General features: G+C 41.8%; 1 protein-coding gene across 7 annotated transcripts in view; it reads left to right on the top strand.

Annotated features, from left to right (window-relative positions):
* The window catches only part of atp8a1 (ATPase phospholipid transporting 8A1), a 106333-nt gene that overhangs the window by 46733 nt on the left and 42100 nt on the right, over positions 1 to 17500 (top strand). For all 7 annotated transcript variants that reach the window (XM_005935189.3, XM_005935191.3, XM_005935194.3 and 4 more), the window contains 8 exons: positions 2780 to 2852; positions 6387 to 6492; positions 8315 to 8397; positions 9139 to 9188; positions 9485 to 9554; positions 10388 to 10472; positions 12828 to 12967; positions 14747 to 14885. In XM_005935189.3, coding sequence (XP_005935251.1) covers positions 2780 to 2852; positions 6387 to 6492; positions 8315 to 8397; positions 9139 to 9188; positions 9485 to 9554; positions 10388 to 10472; positions 12828 to 12967; positions 14747 to 14885 — 746 coding nt within the window. The remainder of the gene's footprint in view (positions 1 to 2779; positions 2853 to 6386; positions 6493 to 8314; positions 8398 to 9138; positions 9189 to 9484; positions 9555 to 10387; positions 10473 to 12827; positions 12968 to 14746; positions 14886 to 17500) is intronic.

The following is a 17500-nucleotide window of genomic DNA, read 5'->3' on the forward strand; positions in this document are numbered from 1 at the left end:
CACACACACACACACACAGCTCTGCTTCTGAGATCCATCTGCTCTAGAGTTGAGCTCTGCAGTAACAGCATGGGCGTGTCTCATCCATTTTGCATGGGGGATTGGAGCCTGTTTGTTAATAGCTATTATGCCAAAATATTGAGTCTTGCTACTTTACATCATGTTGCAGCTTCAGTGAAAGCATGTCTCATTATATTGTTATGTTTTCCCCTCACTAAAGAGAGACTCTTTATTATTATGTGCTGCTAGATTAGAGAAACAAGGATTCCGACGCCTCTGATGCACCTCAAGCTTTATTATTTCCTCCTCCTGACGGTAACGGGTCAGCTCGATGTGCCGCAGGTTTGATCTGGAACTGGTCCCTGGTTATTGACTGCGAATAGCCAGCACCCTTGTTCCCATAGTGACAGGATCTCTGTGTGCTGGCAGATAATCAATAGCTGACTGTCCTGCTCACCCGGCCTTGTGCCTCGCAAATTTCATCAAGACAATCGACATTGCGAGATATACTATAGAGAAAGGTTGTGGCTTTCTTACCTATATAGGCTTAAAAATAATAATAATGGCACAAAAATAATGCATAAAATAATGCATTTGGGCTTCATGTGAATGTGCGTGTTTTATGTCATTTACAGACATAAAGGGGTGCTGAATAGCTCCCGTACATTCATTTGTAATTGGTTGTGTATTTGCAGTATAAGAGTTCAAACTTAAACCTTTTTAGCTGAAATGGCTTCAGTCCTCTGTTTATATTCATGGAGGTTTTTAAAAACGCAGACTTTGTTTTCCTATTTCTCCATGACAGATTTTAATAAAGATGCAAGTGTGATACATTTCCCTGCCTCCAGTGCATCTATGTAGGGGTAACACAATATCGACTCCTGCCCGGCTGTTTAATTGCATTTCTGTCTCTTCCCCATATTTCCTTCCCTCCAAAGCTCTATTTTCTGTGCAGTGGATGGAGTATTACTAGCTGGCGGGCTGCTGGCTCTTTGGGATCTGAACAGCATATCCTGTGGGATTAAAAAGAATTATGGTTGCTAATGGCATTCTCGGTAACATTTCTATCAAACCCCAGTGCCATGGCTAAAGCTGCTGTCTCCACGATCTATAGGTGTATTTATCACAGAATCATAAATTGATCCCTGCTGGAGAGCCAGCGAGTGGCTGGTGGCTACATAATCACTGCCCTAAGCCACTGTTACAGGGATAAAAATACATCCTTTCCTTTCATTTGTCAGAAATGATTTTTTGAAGTTTTGCTTGACTTGTTGATTATTTTCTATCTTGCCAGAAAAAAGAAAAAAAAAAAGCACTTCTGGCTTGAGACTAATTGGGTTTCCAGTAATTCATTAGAGCCTGATTAGTGTTTGAGTAATGCGGTCTTTTTTAGCTGCCAGAAATTCAGCCTGTCTGCTATCACTGTAAGCAGCTCCTCATGTGCTGTTTAATTTCTAAATTAAATTAAAATAAAAGGGGGACAGCATTTCTTATTTATGCAAATGACGAAAGAGGATCAGATTTACAAACAGAATAATGAATAAATGTGTGCGCGTGGATTGCTTGGGAAATGATATTTCAGGGCACTGCTTTGTCAAAGGACGATCTGTGTCTGCCAGCATGGACAACATCCCAAATAGTGCCACTGTACATCCCATTGCTGAAGCCCGGGAGACCAGCATTTGCATTCTGGCTGCACTGTGTTTAATATTTTATTCAGCAAATGTCAGTACTGTTGGCACAAAGCACTGGCTGTGAGCTCTGTTGTGTGCTGCCAGTATACGTGTAAATTTGTTTTTCTAGAGCTGAAAAGATGAGTTGGTTAAAAAAAAATTATAATTTCACTTATTGGCCAAATTATTAGGTATACCTCTAAACTCCTACGCCTCAAGCTTCAAACTGCTCTAAGCACTCAGATTGAGGGTTCTTTGTTCCTCTCACCTCTGTGATGTCCCTGCTATGGATATTACATCATGTCCCACAGCTTTAGCTGTGAGCGCAGAACTTCCACAACCTTCTGTTTGCAAGGGGCAGCCCGTAAGAAGACTTGAAGAAGTAAAAGGGTGTACTTAATGGAGAGGAACTCCAAGCCACAATCATGCAAAGCTACTTTAGTAGAGTCCAAGAATAAAATATGTGGTGGTGGAAAGGATGTGATGCTGTAGGTCCACTTTGTGCATGTATTGTCCAGACACACGTCACTCAATTTACTGGACTTGGATTTTGAAGGTGGCTCTTAAAGTTGCCAGTGAATGTATTTTGATGGGTGTGATTTTTATTTTTTAAATATCTATCATACTGAATATTTTGTGCTATATTGAAAATGTCCCAGGACCCTGTGGGGACATTTAATATGTATACTTTTTACTCAGTTAAAACTAGACTAAATGATGATACAGTAATTAGTTATTATTAGTTAGTCCCGTTTTTAGGTTTTTGCAACAACACTGTTAGTGCTCGATGTAACGTTCAGGAACACTCTGAGAGGCTGCACAGTGGTTGGCAGCTCAGAGCATTTCTTCTAAATGTTAATGAAAACCGTGGATTGTATGCAGTCTCACCAAGGCTCTAGCACATAAGAGTGGTACACAAGCACTGTTCAGTCTGCCTCCTTTTTATCTTAAGTTTTGACAGAATATCTTTTGATCACTATGCAGAATCCTTGTTTTGTTTTTTGTTGTTTTGCTAGTCAGCATGCTGTACTTTAGTGCTGTACAGTGTTGCTCTCAAGGATGCCAGCGTGTTCTGTTGTTTTGACTTCAGTGTCTCCTTTTTCCAGGCACAGCACACACTCATCAGACGAGGCAGGATTTAATGACCCGAGCTTACTGGAAAACCTCCAGAGTAATCACGTAAGTAATGTCAAGGTTCCCCGTCACCCGCTGCTGCCGTTTAGGACAAAATTAAGACGGATTTTGGATCTAATTGTGTGTGCTTGCATAATATCGTCTTTTGCATTTTAAGTAGACTCTTTTTAGCTTTATTTTGTGCCTTTAAAATGGTGACGCATGTTATTATCTCACGAGACAAATTTGGCAACTGATGGATTTAATTGTTTTTAATATCAGTTTGACTAAAATCATGCTGAGGGGTGGATTACTGTTTCTTTGCATCAAGATTAGCCAATTCTGACAAAGCAGTGAGGTGCACTACTATCTTGCCATCCTTTGCAGGATTTTAAAGGGAGCTCTAATGACCACCTGTAGTCATGCAGTGGGTGAAAACGGTGATTGATTGGCTGTTTGAGTCACTGAGCTGCAGAGTGGTGTGGAGGAGGCAAAATGTCACATCCAATTAGGTGCAGTAGTACCGCCCAGGGAAAGTAGTAATCCCACTGTGATGTTTGCTTTGTTATGACAGCAGAATCTCTCCACACATTGAGTTTGTCTAAGATCTGCTTCAGTCTCACATTGATAGCCTCTCGCCAGTTTGTAATTATGGTTCATAACTGACTGCTGCTTGGAAGCCAGGGTTTGCATGCATTTTGGTAACGATTTAGCCCGAATAATCTGGACGGTAATAAATCATAGATGTATGTTTTTTTCTTTTTCCCCAATCATTTTTTTCAAGGTAACTTCTAGCATATAAGAAGACTGTCCTTTGAACTGATACGTTGTAGGCATGCTCAAATATATGAAGGTTTTTGGTAGAAGCAAATCATCAACATTAAAGTTGATATATATGCTCATGGCTATTTTATTAGGTATGCGTGTTCAGCTCCTCATTAACAGCTGTTTAATATCTAATATCGGCCAATCACGTGGCAAATTTGCTTTTAGGCATGTAGACTCAAGACAGCCTGCTGAAGTACAAACTGAGCATCAGAATGGGGAAGAAAGGCGATTTAAGAGACTATTCCAATATAGACCAAAATCTCAGGGAAATGTTTCCAGTTCCTCGCTCTGAATGCAAAAGGGCTCCAACCCTTTACCTGACAGAATGGTCAGTGAGTGTATAGTTATTCAAAATAAGGTTTTTTGCGACTCTCGCTAGGTGGCAGCACATGCTTGCTTCTAGAAGGACTTCAACAACACTAACCCCACGTAACCCTCAGTAATAGTGAGCTGAATTACCAAAGCGATATCAAGGTTTTTAAACATCACCTCAAACTTTCAAGACGTTGGTTTAATTAATGCACAATCAGTGCTTCACTTTCACTTAGATATCGCTGCTGGAGCTGCTGAATGAAGCGATGCATTTGACGTAACAGTCGATATTCTCCTGGTACAAGCGCTTCTTCTTATGGCCTTCAGAGTGCTTCTTGCATGAACATTACTAAGGAGAGGGGAATTAAGAGTGTTGACAGAAATAAGCACCCCCTCTAGTGCTTTTCATCTTCCCTGGACATGGTCCACACCCACAGAGTTTCAATGGCTTCTTCATTTTCTCCTCCCCCTTAAACTTTTTCTCACACGGGCTGTGTCTGAAGCGATGAGTGTCTATCACTGCTGCTGTGACACAGGTTACCCAGAAGTTATTTGGGGTGATAGCTGGCAGCACAGTATTTCCTGTCACATCTAATTGTGTCAGCAGAACAAAGTTCAGATGTCTGTACTGTCTGCCTAGTTTACCACCACCCTCGATGTCTTGCTGTCAGACGTGTGCTTTTCTTCTGAGAGGAGGAGTCGGTGTCATGAACTACCCAATCAAACGTCTGTCTGCTAGCATCTTTAAAGCAGGCCAGAAGGGAAGTGTAAATGCAGCATGTTGGGGTTTTACAGTGATTATTGGCTGGACTTGGTGTGGCACAGTAACCTCCCAATGACAATCCCATTATTGTCATTGGGTTTCCATGACAGCAGTCTTAATGAAAAGATCCCATCCCTTAAAGAGCAATTAACAAAGACCTGCCTTAAACCTGCATCAGACATTAACCCTCATCCCAGTAAGGGTGTGAGAGCTGTCCAAAATACCTGCACTTTAAAAGAAAACATGTCCTCACTCAATCACACACAGGTGTACGCACTCACACACATACTGTCCTGTCTTTCAGAGGATACCCGTCAACCCAGGCCAGATTATCATGCTGCTTGGAGGCAGGGAGGCCTCTCTTAGCCACCTGGACTGTAATAGACTCGATGTATTTTCATTTGGAAGAGGCACTTTTCATTTGTCACCCTCCCCCCTTCATTCATGTGATCCTTTGCTCCTCTCTTCACAACAGAAAGAACAAATTTAATAATACTCTGTGTGAGGCTGCAGCCTTTTGTTTGAGATGGGAGTGAAAACATGCACTTTTGAGCTATCTTACACCAGTACTCCAGTATTATTTAAACCTGCATCTGATATTAACCCTCAGATTTCCCATTAAGGAGGTGAGAGAGTGCAAAATCTCTGCACTTGAAAAGAAAGCATGTCCTCACTCTTAGGCTTTTATGTTCTTTGTGTTACTACAGGTTCATGAGACCTATATTCATAATTCATTGGCTGGTATTAAACTCACTGCTAACAAACGTTTGCCGCCAGGCTGCTGTGTGTGCTGTTGCTGTATTATACAGGTCTGCTGCAGCCCTGCAGGCTGCTTATATTACTGTCTTGGCTGTAGTCGGTCACTGCAAGCCGGTGGTCCTCCAGCCTCAGCAGATGCCTGTCTAGGTCTGTCCCGTGGCAAGTTAGTCATACTGTTCCCTTCATTAATGTACAATGCCTCAGTGTATAGGTTAGGCCTTCTTTCATTAAATGAAGCACATTTCTACTGGATGAGGAGGCATGAGTCTGTCAGCAGCTGGCAGTTTCTGTGGGATCCTCTTGGCTCGTTATCCACAGTCATTAGCCTCTCCACGCTTGACTACTGAGTACTGAAGCCACATGTATTTCAGAGTTTGACAAAGCTTAGACTGGCTTTGAAACAAATGGAGTCATAAATCTTTGGGCGCTACACGATGTGAAGGAAATTCATCAAGTGTCAGAGCTGCAATTAATAATGGTACCTGTTCAGGATTAGAGTTCTCCTGTGTAAGTTGCAGTCTTTGTGTTTAGTTATAATTCTGCCAGCAGTTAAGTGTAGATTTGTGATTATAGTTTGCAAACAGGAATGTACCTGAACGGCAGTTCAAAAGAACTGAGAGTAAAGTTGTTTTTTGTGCTCTAATGTGCTCATGATGCAGCAAACTTATTTGGTCTGGTTTTATAAAACTTTAAATAAATGCTCCAGCAGACAGGTCACTGGAGTCTGCAGTGCATTCTAGTATTAATAGAAGCTGTCTGTCACATTTGTAGCGGCTGCTGTAGCAGGTTGTGTATGTCGGCTGCAGGTTGATTATGCTCTGTCGGTGTGCACTCTCTGTCCTTGCTGTCTCTTCCTACAATACCGTAGCTGATTTGCTTCTGTTACATGTTTTATGAAAGAACATTAAAAGTCAAAGTGCCCCTTCTTCTTCCTGTAGCCTACAGCTGCTGTTATCCTGGAGTTCATGACCATGATGGCCATCTGTCACACTGCAGTCCCTGAACACATGGATGGAAAAATCATCTACCAAGCTGCGTCTCCAGGTATATCCCACTTTTAAGTGGAATACACAATGTTATTACAGTGTGTGCCTGTTCACACACAGTAATTTAAGATCGTCAAAATTTACCAGACTTCTTCTTGATTCTGACGTTGTTTGTGACGTAGCATGTTGTTAATCATCAAACTGTAAAACCAATGAAAAAAATGAAACTACAGATTCTGCAGAATGAATCTACAGTGATAATCATTACAACTGAAGACATGGACAAAGGATTTCACTAAGACAGTGCAAATATACAAATAATTCTTTAATACCAAAATCTATTGTTCACTGATATATAATGGGACAGCACGCCTGCGCCCTTTGATGGCACAGTGTAAGCTTAGCTGTCGTCTTAACACATGCATCCTAACAGCAGCTAAAAATAGAAAAGAACTAGCTCTCCCAACACATGTTGCTGTGATTTAACGGTGTCAAAGACAAGTGTGAGAGTTGCAAAACCTCTCCTTTCCTTCCTTTGGTTTTGCCCAGTGACACGTTTCTGTGTAATGCTACACCTCTCCTGTACAAGTAGGTTCAAAACTGCATGTCGAAAAGAGCAGATTTTAAATGGCTAGTTGTGCAGCTGTGTCTGGATCTGGTTCCAGGTGCTCTGCATAAATGGTCTTGTGTGTCCTTGATATTTCTCTTTGTTGTAGTATTTAATTTTCCATCTAGCGACCTTTGTGTCACAGCAAATGGAACACACCACTACAGCCTCCGGGCTCCAGTATTTCATAAAGACGTTTATGTAATCATCAGCGCACACACGAGCCAGGAATCATATTATAAAATGAAGTCAGCTGTTTACAAAATGCATTCTTCAGTCTATCACATCCACGGGTGAACTTAACAGAGTGAGACAGCTGTCAATCAGGAAGTTAAACACATAACATATTTCTAAACATCAAAGTTGCCACCATGACAAACATTAGATGAGGTGAAATCCACCACAGAGACTCTAGAATAGGTTTTAGCGTTAATGCATAGAGACTGCCCTTAACAGCAGTAGTTATGTGTCCTGAAAATAATGCAGATTTCTGAAGAGACCAGCAGGTTTCACCTCCTAAGACCTGAACTCTTCCACAGCAGCATTTTTAATTTCTCTTTGATATTTGGGCTGATTGGGGCCCGATGAATGTAAAAACAAAGAATTACCAGATTTTTTATTTTTACCTTATTTTTGTTTTTAAGAAAAATCAGAGCCACATCTGAGGATATTTGTTTAAAATGTTGATAGAACAGTAGCAGCATAATGTCCTCATAAGTGGATATCAGGCCCTTGTAGAGCAAAATTGAGTATTTTGGTCTAAATAACCCAAAATGTGATGTCCACATATGTGGACGCAGGTCCTAGGAGGTTAAAGGAAAAAGCATTTGACATCAGTTTATAATGTACAAACATACGGCTGCAGTTTGTCAAATAGGTTGACATATCCCGATCGTTTTAAATATGTTTATTAGAGAACTGATGAACACTTTGATTCGAAAATAAGCTTTGCATCTTCATTTTGCTAATGACTTTTTGGGGGGCTTGGATTGCTTCAAACAGTCGTGTTCATGTGAAGCTTTGAGGTTTTTAGAGTGGTTGCAAAGAGCTGCTGGTGAAGTGAACTATAAAGAACAGTAGAGAGCTCTTTCTTGCCCTGCAGCATCCCCATGCACACGGTAGCTGGATCACAGGTTTCAGTCACTGTACTGAACCAGGTTCATGCAGCAACTGTGAAACATGGCTGCTGTGGTAAATACCAGGCTCAAATGTGATGTTACCTTGGATATTTGTAAAGGTGTTTTTATCTGTAACATTTTTCTTTGCTCCCCAGATGAAGGCGCTTTAGTGAGAGCAGCACGAAACCTTGGCTTCGTGTTTTCTGGTCGAACCCCAGACAGCGTCATTGTGGAAATTGTAAGTTGGACAAAACAAGTTAAAGAAAGGCAAACAGCCTATTATACAGGTCTGCTTAATCTATAATACTGGCATCATCGTGCTCCGGTCGGCATCTAAATAAGTCCCATCTGTAGGCTAGGTCATTTCCAAAAAACACTAAACTATCCCCTTGTCTATTTCACAGTACTTCATGAAATTTGTCAGATGTTTTGAAACAGAACTAAAACAAATACACTAAAAGTGGTTTTCCACTTGGATCACAGTGATGGAAAAACACAACATTTGCCGTGATTATATCCTGAGTTGATGCAGTGTGTCCTCTCCAACGCTCGGGTCACTCCTCCTGTTGTTCTCCTAATTGGCTAAGCTGATGATTGCACTCAAAGAGCCTGAGGCTGAAAGGCCAGAGCCATTTCCTCTCTTTTTTTCGCCCCTTTTTGGTCGAACGTCTCGTCTCCTAGACGCTTGTCCAATTTCTTAATCTTTATTAGACCTTCTAAAGCTCTCAGCATCTACTTTAATCACTCTGTCTTGTACCTAGCAGTGTCCACAATTAAGAAAGTTAATTGAATTTTACCTTGTTATTCTCCTTCCATCGGCTCAGTGCAAGCAACTGATAAACACATTTAAGTGCAATTAAAGCTGATTGGAGGAGGATGGCAGGCTTGGCTGAGCTACTTAAGATAACTTGTCTCAGAAGACTGAGGTTGAAGTGTCTCCTTCTGAATTACGTTAACGCTCACGTCGCTTTCAATTCAGGTTGGAACAGAGGAACGATATGAACTGCTTCATGTGCTGGAGTTTACAAGGTACAGTTATTATGTTTTTATTATGCATATACACTTATACATTTAACAGTCTTTTACTATAGAGTTTTCTGTTTGAGCCTCAGTAGCATCATCATTAATTAACTAATTAATCCTAGTTAACCCCACTGTGGTCACATGGTTATCTTGTTACCCACTCTTTGTCTTCAGTAATCATGTGCTAGCTCAAACCATGCATTACTTTAGCATTGTGGTAACACACTGCTGTTATTTCTCTCCTTATTCCACCTTCTTCTGCCCTCTCACTCTCTCTTGGCTTGGCTTTTTTTATCGCTTAGCGCAAGGAAGAGGATGTCAGTCATCATGCGCACCCCATCTGGGAAGATCCGCCTCTACTGCAAAGGAGCTGTGAGTGTCTGTCTCTCTCCATAGCAACGCGTGACAGGTCATCACCATCATCGCCGAAACGCTCTTCTCTCCTTATTGCCTCTCGCTCATGTCAGGAAATCTTTTCATTGGATGACAGGATGAAGCAAGATCACCACATTTCACACATCTCTGCCAAATAACAAATAAACGTTATGGCCAGACTACATTTAATCCTCAGTAAGATTTAATCGGATCTACAATTTCCTGGATTGCAACAGTTTTGTGCTGTGAATATAATACAAAAGTGAGAGCAGAATTACAAATTGCACAGTATAACACAACATCAATATTTTATTTTTAAATGTTACATGGTTATTGCAACACCCCTAATCTGTGGAGAAGGGACGAGATAGCGGAAGCGTTCTGGTGTCTGTTTGTAGTCAGCGCTCTATTGGCTATTTGGGTTTGAGTAGGTTTTGGTCACAAGAACATAAACAGTCCGTGTGGCCGGAAAAACTGGATTGTACTGAACCACCAGACGACAGAAAGCATTTGTTTTCATCCGATGATGATTCATCGTTTAACGAGCTTTTTTCCATTTATCTATAAACAATAACCCGTGGATGGAACTGGTTACTCTTAGTCCAGATATATGGCTGCACCAAAAGTCTTGAGTTCCCAGATCAGGCTTCTCCAAATGTATATCTCTTTTTTAATACAAATAGCTAGAGTTATCTGAGTAGGAACATGAAGTGCTTCTACATGGGCTGCATACAGCCTTAGACCCACATTTGCAAAGCAGCACAAGTCCAGGTGGTTCCTTTCTTTCCTCTCTGGGTGTCAGTAACCAGTGAGTGTTTGTTTCCCTTCAGGACACAGTGATCTATGACCGCCTGGCAGACAGCTCTAGGTACAAAGAGATCACATTGAAGCACCTGGAGCAGTTTGCCACTGAAGGTGAGTGGACTAACATCGCCCCCTGTCTGCCAACAATAATGTGTCTTTTCAGGATGCTGTACATCCCTGCGTCATCTCTGGACAGAAGTAAACAAACTTCCTCTTCCTGAGAGCCTTTCCTCTCATGCATTATTTAATGGAAATTTCCTTCTAGTGGGAATATTCTGCTGCAATTTTAACACAAGGCTGTTGACCTGAAGGAAACTGCACCACATACTCTGCTTCTTGTTCTACGATCATACTGCCCCCTTGTGAGACACCAGCAAAATGATGTCATTAGGAATATTTGATGTGTGCTAAATTTAGCATCCAGGACAGATTGTGAGGATCTTCAGGCCCAGTAATTCCCAGTCCAAGTGGAGATACTACAGATGAAAACCTACTTTATCTGCTGCTCGCTTTTGCCATTTTGATCCCATAACATCTTTCAGACTAGAACTCTTTAGTCAGTGTCTTGGACATTTGTCTCATTTAAAGTGCAAATTAATCCACTTTAAATGAGACAATACCTCAATCAAATATTTAGACATAAAACATGTCTTAATGTGGGTAACCAACTGTGGAAATGTCATTCTGCCATCTATTAGAGTTAGTCTTATTAAATTCTAGTAAAAATATCTGGAACGTATCGAGTCACAACTCTCCCAAGCATCTGTTCTTTCCAGTGTATTCCTGTACATTAAAGGTTTTTACAGAGTACTTTATTCATGCATCTGTGTAGGTTCTCAGTCAACCAGGTCAAGGTACTCTTAAGTGCTGGAAATGAAGGCAACTGGACTCCTTTGTGGTTCACAGAGATTTTCACCTCCCATTCTAGAGGCTTCTTCAGTTCTGTAAATTGCTGGAGAGTCATTTTACAGACCTGGTGGTGTTATGTGTTCGAAAGTGGTCGTGGGAGTCACTGAACCACCCTGTAATGTGAGTTGTTAAGAGTCACATGAGCCGAGGTGTGAATTTAGGTGTGGGTCATTACCCTCCTGTCAGAGGCCAAGGTCCTGAGACCCCGCCCCCTATCATGTGATTTGTTCAGGTCACATGGTTCAAGGTGTGAACAGGGATTTCATGAAGTGATAAAGGGAGCTGGTGCCATTTGCCACCACCTTTGTTCAATGATAGTCGTTCATATTTGATGTCGATGACCTCCTTTGCGCTTCTCCCAAACAACCTGAAAGAGTGACCTTTCTCCTTTAGGATGCATACGTACAGCTGAGTGTCCTGTCGAGATGATTCTCCTAGATTGTGTTCCTCACTGAATTGCGCTTCACATTTGGTATTTGGGTCTTGTCAACCCAAGTGAGCCTTGACCTTTGTGACCTTAATAAATCACATGATGAAAAGGGCCCTTTTGACACAATGAGCCACGCCTTGATTCAGACTTTTGCTTACATGATCCTTTATGTCTCACGTGATTACAAGGTGGGTCAGTGACTCCAGGGGGCAATCCCACCAGTGGGGTCTCGCCATCAGTTTATAGAGCTGAAGAAGCTTCTTAAATTAGAGGTAAAACATCTTCATGGACCAAAAGGGTCTGTTCGCCTTCATTTCCAATTTTTAAGGCAGGGGTGTCAGACGTATAGCCGGCGAGCCGGAATTGGACTGTATTATCAAAAGTTTTATAGCTTCTCCTCCTGACATGGCCATTCATACTACACCAAAGTAAATAAGTAATAGATAAACCTTTCAATAACAGAACATTTCAGAAAATAAAAACTGAAACATTTTGTTGGAAATGCTCTTATTTTTCCGTATGCTAAGATAGCTGATCTGAATTTTGAATTTAATTGACTTTAATGACATTTTTAAACATAATTTTATTAAATGTAATACATAAAAATAACTGTTAATCAAAGTTTGTAACTGGGGAAGTTACCATGACGTTGTTTGATTCGAAAATTGACCGTACTAAGCTGAAGCGCTTTCTTCAACAAAGACAGCTGCTGCTTTTCTCAGCTCCTATTTAGCGTATGTCAGTAACCCTTTAGTACCTTTTATTTACCCCCCAAAAATATGAAAAGTGGACTTTAAGCAAATTTATACTCTGAATGGGTAAAGTAATACAGTAATGGTGTCTGAATAACCTGCTTCGGATGCAAGATTCAAATCTAAATCTGATGGTTTAGATTTGAATAGTCTCCGATGGTTATTTTGCTGGAGTTACCGTTCATGCTGCGTATTGTATTGATTAATATGGTCAGAAATATAGCTGACTTAAGTAGCAGTGTTTTCATTGGACTGGGTCTATCTGTGTAACACGTTTAACAGTGATTGCAGAGCACAAGCTTTGTTCTGTAATGTTAAACAGTCAGAACTATGACATTTGACCCAAATGTTGCGATGCTGCTTTTAATCTTGTAGGCCTGCGCACTCTGTGCTTTGCGGTGACAGACATCAGTGAATCATCCTATCAGCAGTGGTTGGAGATCCACCACAGAGCCTGCACCTCCCTGCAGAACAGAGCCTTAAAACTGGAGGAGAGCTACGAACTGATAGAGAAGGTTTGTTAAGCGACATCCTGTTTGTGTGCACTGTGTCGGTTTTTCTGAAAGGCTATTTTTTATTGCAGAATCCAGTTTGACTGACAAGCAGCACAAAGCTTTTCATCTGGTTAAATGCGGCAATTTCTTAATGCGGAGGATTTTATAGGAACAAAACTTGTGAAAAGTCAGACTGGCCTTGAGCTGAAGTGTAACTAGTGGGGAAAATGAAATAACATCTGGAAACCTGCAAAAGTTCAAACTCGTGTGTGTTTTTATACGTTTCACCAGCAGGTAGAGTTGGTTTTCTGTGAGGTGGGTCTGTGTGGAAGCGTTAGTCAAACACAGGAAGCCACAGAGTAAATCAGCCACTTGGCAGGTTCGTCATGGCTGCTCCTGGCTGCCCAAAACAAATGGGGGCAATCAATCATGAAATAAACATAAAAGCTTTCAGAGAGAAAAATTTAATGCGCGTTGCCAAATGAGCAGAGCGTGGCACTGCGGCCCAACCCCAATTCCCTTCCCTCGGTCCCACCCCTCTGTTTCTGCAGTTAGGGGAGGTAAGGTCTCCTGTTTCTTTTGGGATGAAGAGGTAGCCTTTGGAGGACTAGATGACCAAAGGGTGATTGTGATTGGGCCAGGGTTAGGGCCACCCACACTTAAAAATGCACACAGTATTGCCACAGGGGGGCACAGTGGAGTTATAGTGAAATGTTAAGGATGGAGGCATTCCTGCAGTGTGTCCGAAGTTTCTCCTTCTCATCATTTCTTAACTAAAATGCTGATTACGTATTATGTGGGAAAATCTTCCTATTTGATCCTGATTGTTCTTTTAAAAAACAATTGTTTTGTATTGATACGCTGTTTTAGCTGTTTAATATCTAATTCTTCATTATTTTTCCCCATTTATTTCTCACTGGTCTACTGCAGGGGATACTTTTTATGATCCCTGACTAATCTAAGGACAAGTGTATTTATTGTTTACTGTTTGTCAGTGCAAAGTAATCTGCTCTAGCTCCACTGTGGAAATTCAGAACTTTATTTCCCCCTTTTAACATATTAGAAGCAGTAGTGGTGAATTCATACGAGTCTTTGTCCCAGTGGAAACTTAAGCTACATATACTGGACAGACTCTACCAGCAACATACTGACTATGATCCCGTTTCTCCCTGATTCAGCTGGTACTTGTATCATAATTTACAAAGAGTGCTTTTAACAGCAGCCATAGAAAGAAATGAAAGGCTTACGATGAAAAGGCAAAAGAAAGTTTGGCACATCCAGTCATGGTCTTTCCCAGGCATAGTTTTCCGGGCTGTGTGGTTCCCAGTGATTAGCGTGGACAGACCTACAGACGTCCAGGCAGTAAGGCTCAGGTCACAACTTAAAGAGCTTCCAGAGCCTTTCCTCTGCTGCTGGCTCCTGTCTCCCCTCTACCCCTGGCTCTTGTCAAACCTTTGGCCCTGTGATGTGCCCATACAAGCCCACAGCCAGCCACAGAGCAACACAGAGTTTCCTGGGGAAAAAACAGCAGCTGCATTTTGTGGGTGTGCTTGTGTGGCAGAGATCGTGTCTATAGATGCAAACACAGATGCAGGGGCACAGTAACGGATCCAAAACCCTTAAGTCCACCGCCGCGGTTTTTACTTGGTGATAAACAAGAGCGGCTGATGAGGGGAAAAACTCGACTGAGTGAGTGACACTATCCCGGCTCAGATGTTTGCCTGACACATGACGTTTTAAAGGCCTTCCTGTGTTATGATCCTCACTAACTGACTTGTTTACTGACTTTCTTTGGTGCAGAACCTGCAGCTCCTGGGCGCCACCGCGATAGAGGATAAGCTCCAGGATAAAGTGCCGGAGACCATCGAGACTCTAATGAAGGCCGACATAAAGATCTGGATCCTGACTGGGGACAAACAGGAAACAGCCATCAATATTGGTAAGCAGCAGCATTTATGACCGGATGCTTTCCGAGCTTTATTTCTATGTGAATTCTGCTGTGTCGTGTGGTTTTATTGGTACAATTATTAGTATTTTTACCAGAAATGGGGCACAACATAAAGGTCAGATATCAGTCACACCAAAGGAAGCCTACTTCAAGGCTGCCACACTGCCAAAACGCAGACTGATGCAGCTGACATTGCTAAGATTGAGTTCCCCTGTTATGCAAAAGCAACAATAGCTATTTTCCTTCTTGTTTGTGCTTCACGATGCACTTTAACCTTATTTGTGTACGAGGTCTCATACCAAAAGGAAAGTCCCTGGCAAGCCTGATGTTTTTTTCTGTGCTAAAGTGCATGCCAGCCTCTTACAGGTACTCCAGTCATCCTTCACCCCGAAAGACAAACAGCTGACAAGCTGAATGTTTCTCTGTCACACATATCTAGTGAAAGCAAGCGTCGCAGAATGCCAGATGATGTATGAGCACCCTGCACTGACATGAAATAAGTAACACGCATATGTACACAAGCAGGCACGTCTCACGTATCTAGGTGCCCCAGAGGCAGATATTATCAGAAAGGTGAATGCCTAACGCTGGTTGTCCGTTTGGGTTTGTATTCTTCTTCGTTCTGCGCTAGACGTGGGCAAATCAAACAAATGGATCGACCTTGAATACAGTCAGCCAGGTAACACGGAGGTCAGAAAAAACAGCTATCAAAAGTGCCTCCGTTTGTGGCTGCTCCTGCTGCTCCTGCTGCTCACTGAATCAGCCCTTTGTACCCACTGTGCCCAGATGTGAGGCAGCAGAAGCCCATGCTCACTGGAAGTATTTTTACAGGTTCGCCTTTTGACTGGGTTGCTCTGTAAAAATTCTGCTTAATATTTACTTTATTTTTTTACTACTTTCCTCACTGAAAGATGATACCAGTTGGCAGAGTTTATGGTGCACCTTTAGCCAAATCAGACACCTGAATTCAGGCCAGGACATTATTTAACATTTGGAGGTGGCCGAAACCACCCAAGTGCCACTTTTGGCACATAATACTGGCATGCTCATTAAATGAAATCTTTGTTAATGCAATAATATTCTTATTTGTAAAGCATACAGGTGTGCTGATTTGAAGCTCTGAAGTGATTGTCCTAAATCTAGTGTGTCCCTAAACCTGAAGTATAATGACATACGATAAAGAAACGACTCTGATGCTTTTAGGCTGTCTGACAAAAGAGCAATGTTTGCTCTTGGACACGCTCTCGCTGCTATGAGCTGCTAGCTGAGAGGAGTCTGTGTGCACGTAACTCTCAAGGCAGGTAAGAGCCAGAATTTACTAAAAGGAAAGAGCCAGCCGATCAGTTAGGGAAACAGTGCTCGCTTTGCTAACATTCAGTTAAGTGTGGCTGGAGGGTGCATTATGTCCTTAAGCAGAGAGGGACCAAAACGTAAACACCATCCCTTATCTGAGCCCCCATTATGTTGACCTGTTCCTCTTCCTGTCATTTTACAATAATTTCAAGCCCCATTCTTCTTCTCAAAATCCCAGTCAGCATGTTACCCTCTTTGAGTGGCTTTCGCGGCTAAAGTTTGTATTTCTAATTGTTGCTCCCGAGGCGAAATTCCAGATTAGCCTGACACAAGTGTCATTGTTACACATTCCTCAAATCCTGTGGGAGCGGTGTTTGGTTCTGCCTGAGATGGGAAAGCCAGGAATTTAACTTTGGTGACATTAAAAAAAAGAGAGAAAAGTCAAACGAGCTAAAGGTAAACATATTAAACGGAAGGCAGTATTGACAAGGGGGAAGGGAGTGACCGAGAGAGGCTGCGTCCAGATGGGGAGACGTTTTGCACACATTGGCAAATTTTTGGACGTTTGCACCTTTGCACTTAAGAAAACAATCTGCCAGACCCCAGCCCTGTTTGGTTTTGACTCTGGAGGTGAAATTTGCTCATTTCCTCTGTACGTACATATGTGTGTGTGTGTGCATATTGTGGGTGCACTATTCTTCGGCTATGTGTTTTGTGTTGTCTAAGTTTCACTCAGAGAATGCCACCCATATGTTCACAAAACAGAGGCTTTGTGGTAACCCCCTTAAAGAAACTAAAATCCCTTTCCAGACAGAAGCAAAGTGCAGAAGCCCACAAATATTTATGTGGTTATGGCCACAGATGGCAGCCCTTTTCATACAGCCACAGCACTGAACTGAAGGCTTCAGTCTTGGTTCATGAAATATTTCTGTTTTCCCCAATGGGAGGCGCCCTCTACCACCTTGCTGGTGACCCCGAGCATCTGTCCCCGCCAAAAGCTGAGGGAAACGCTCCCTAGAGAGCCATGTTGGGTAACTCGGAGTTGTAACTGCCTATTAAAACAGGAAACTGACAAACTCTTGTAAACCAAACTCATTAGTCATGTGCTGAGACACTTGCTTTGAGCTGTAAAATTTTAATTGGATCCCTTTAAACGTTGTTTCACTTATTTGATTCTTCTAGGTTTTATATATTTAATATTTGCATGTGGATGCAGGTTTGGGATGAGCTAACTGGACTCTTTACATTTAAGGCAACTATAATTTTATGAGAGTAAAATTGGATTAATTAAAAGTTTTATGTATTTTATGTGC

This window comes from Haplochromis burtoni, unplaced genomic scaffold (assembly GCF_018398535.1).
Source record: "Haplochromis burtoni strain Fernald_Lab_line unplaced genomic scaffold, NCSU_Asbu1 Contig_194, whole genome shotgun sequence".
NCBI lineage: Eukaryota > Metazoa > Chordata > Actinopteri > Cichliformes > Cichlidae > Haplochromis > Haplochromis burtoni.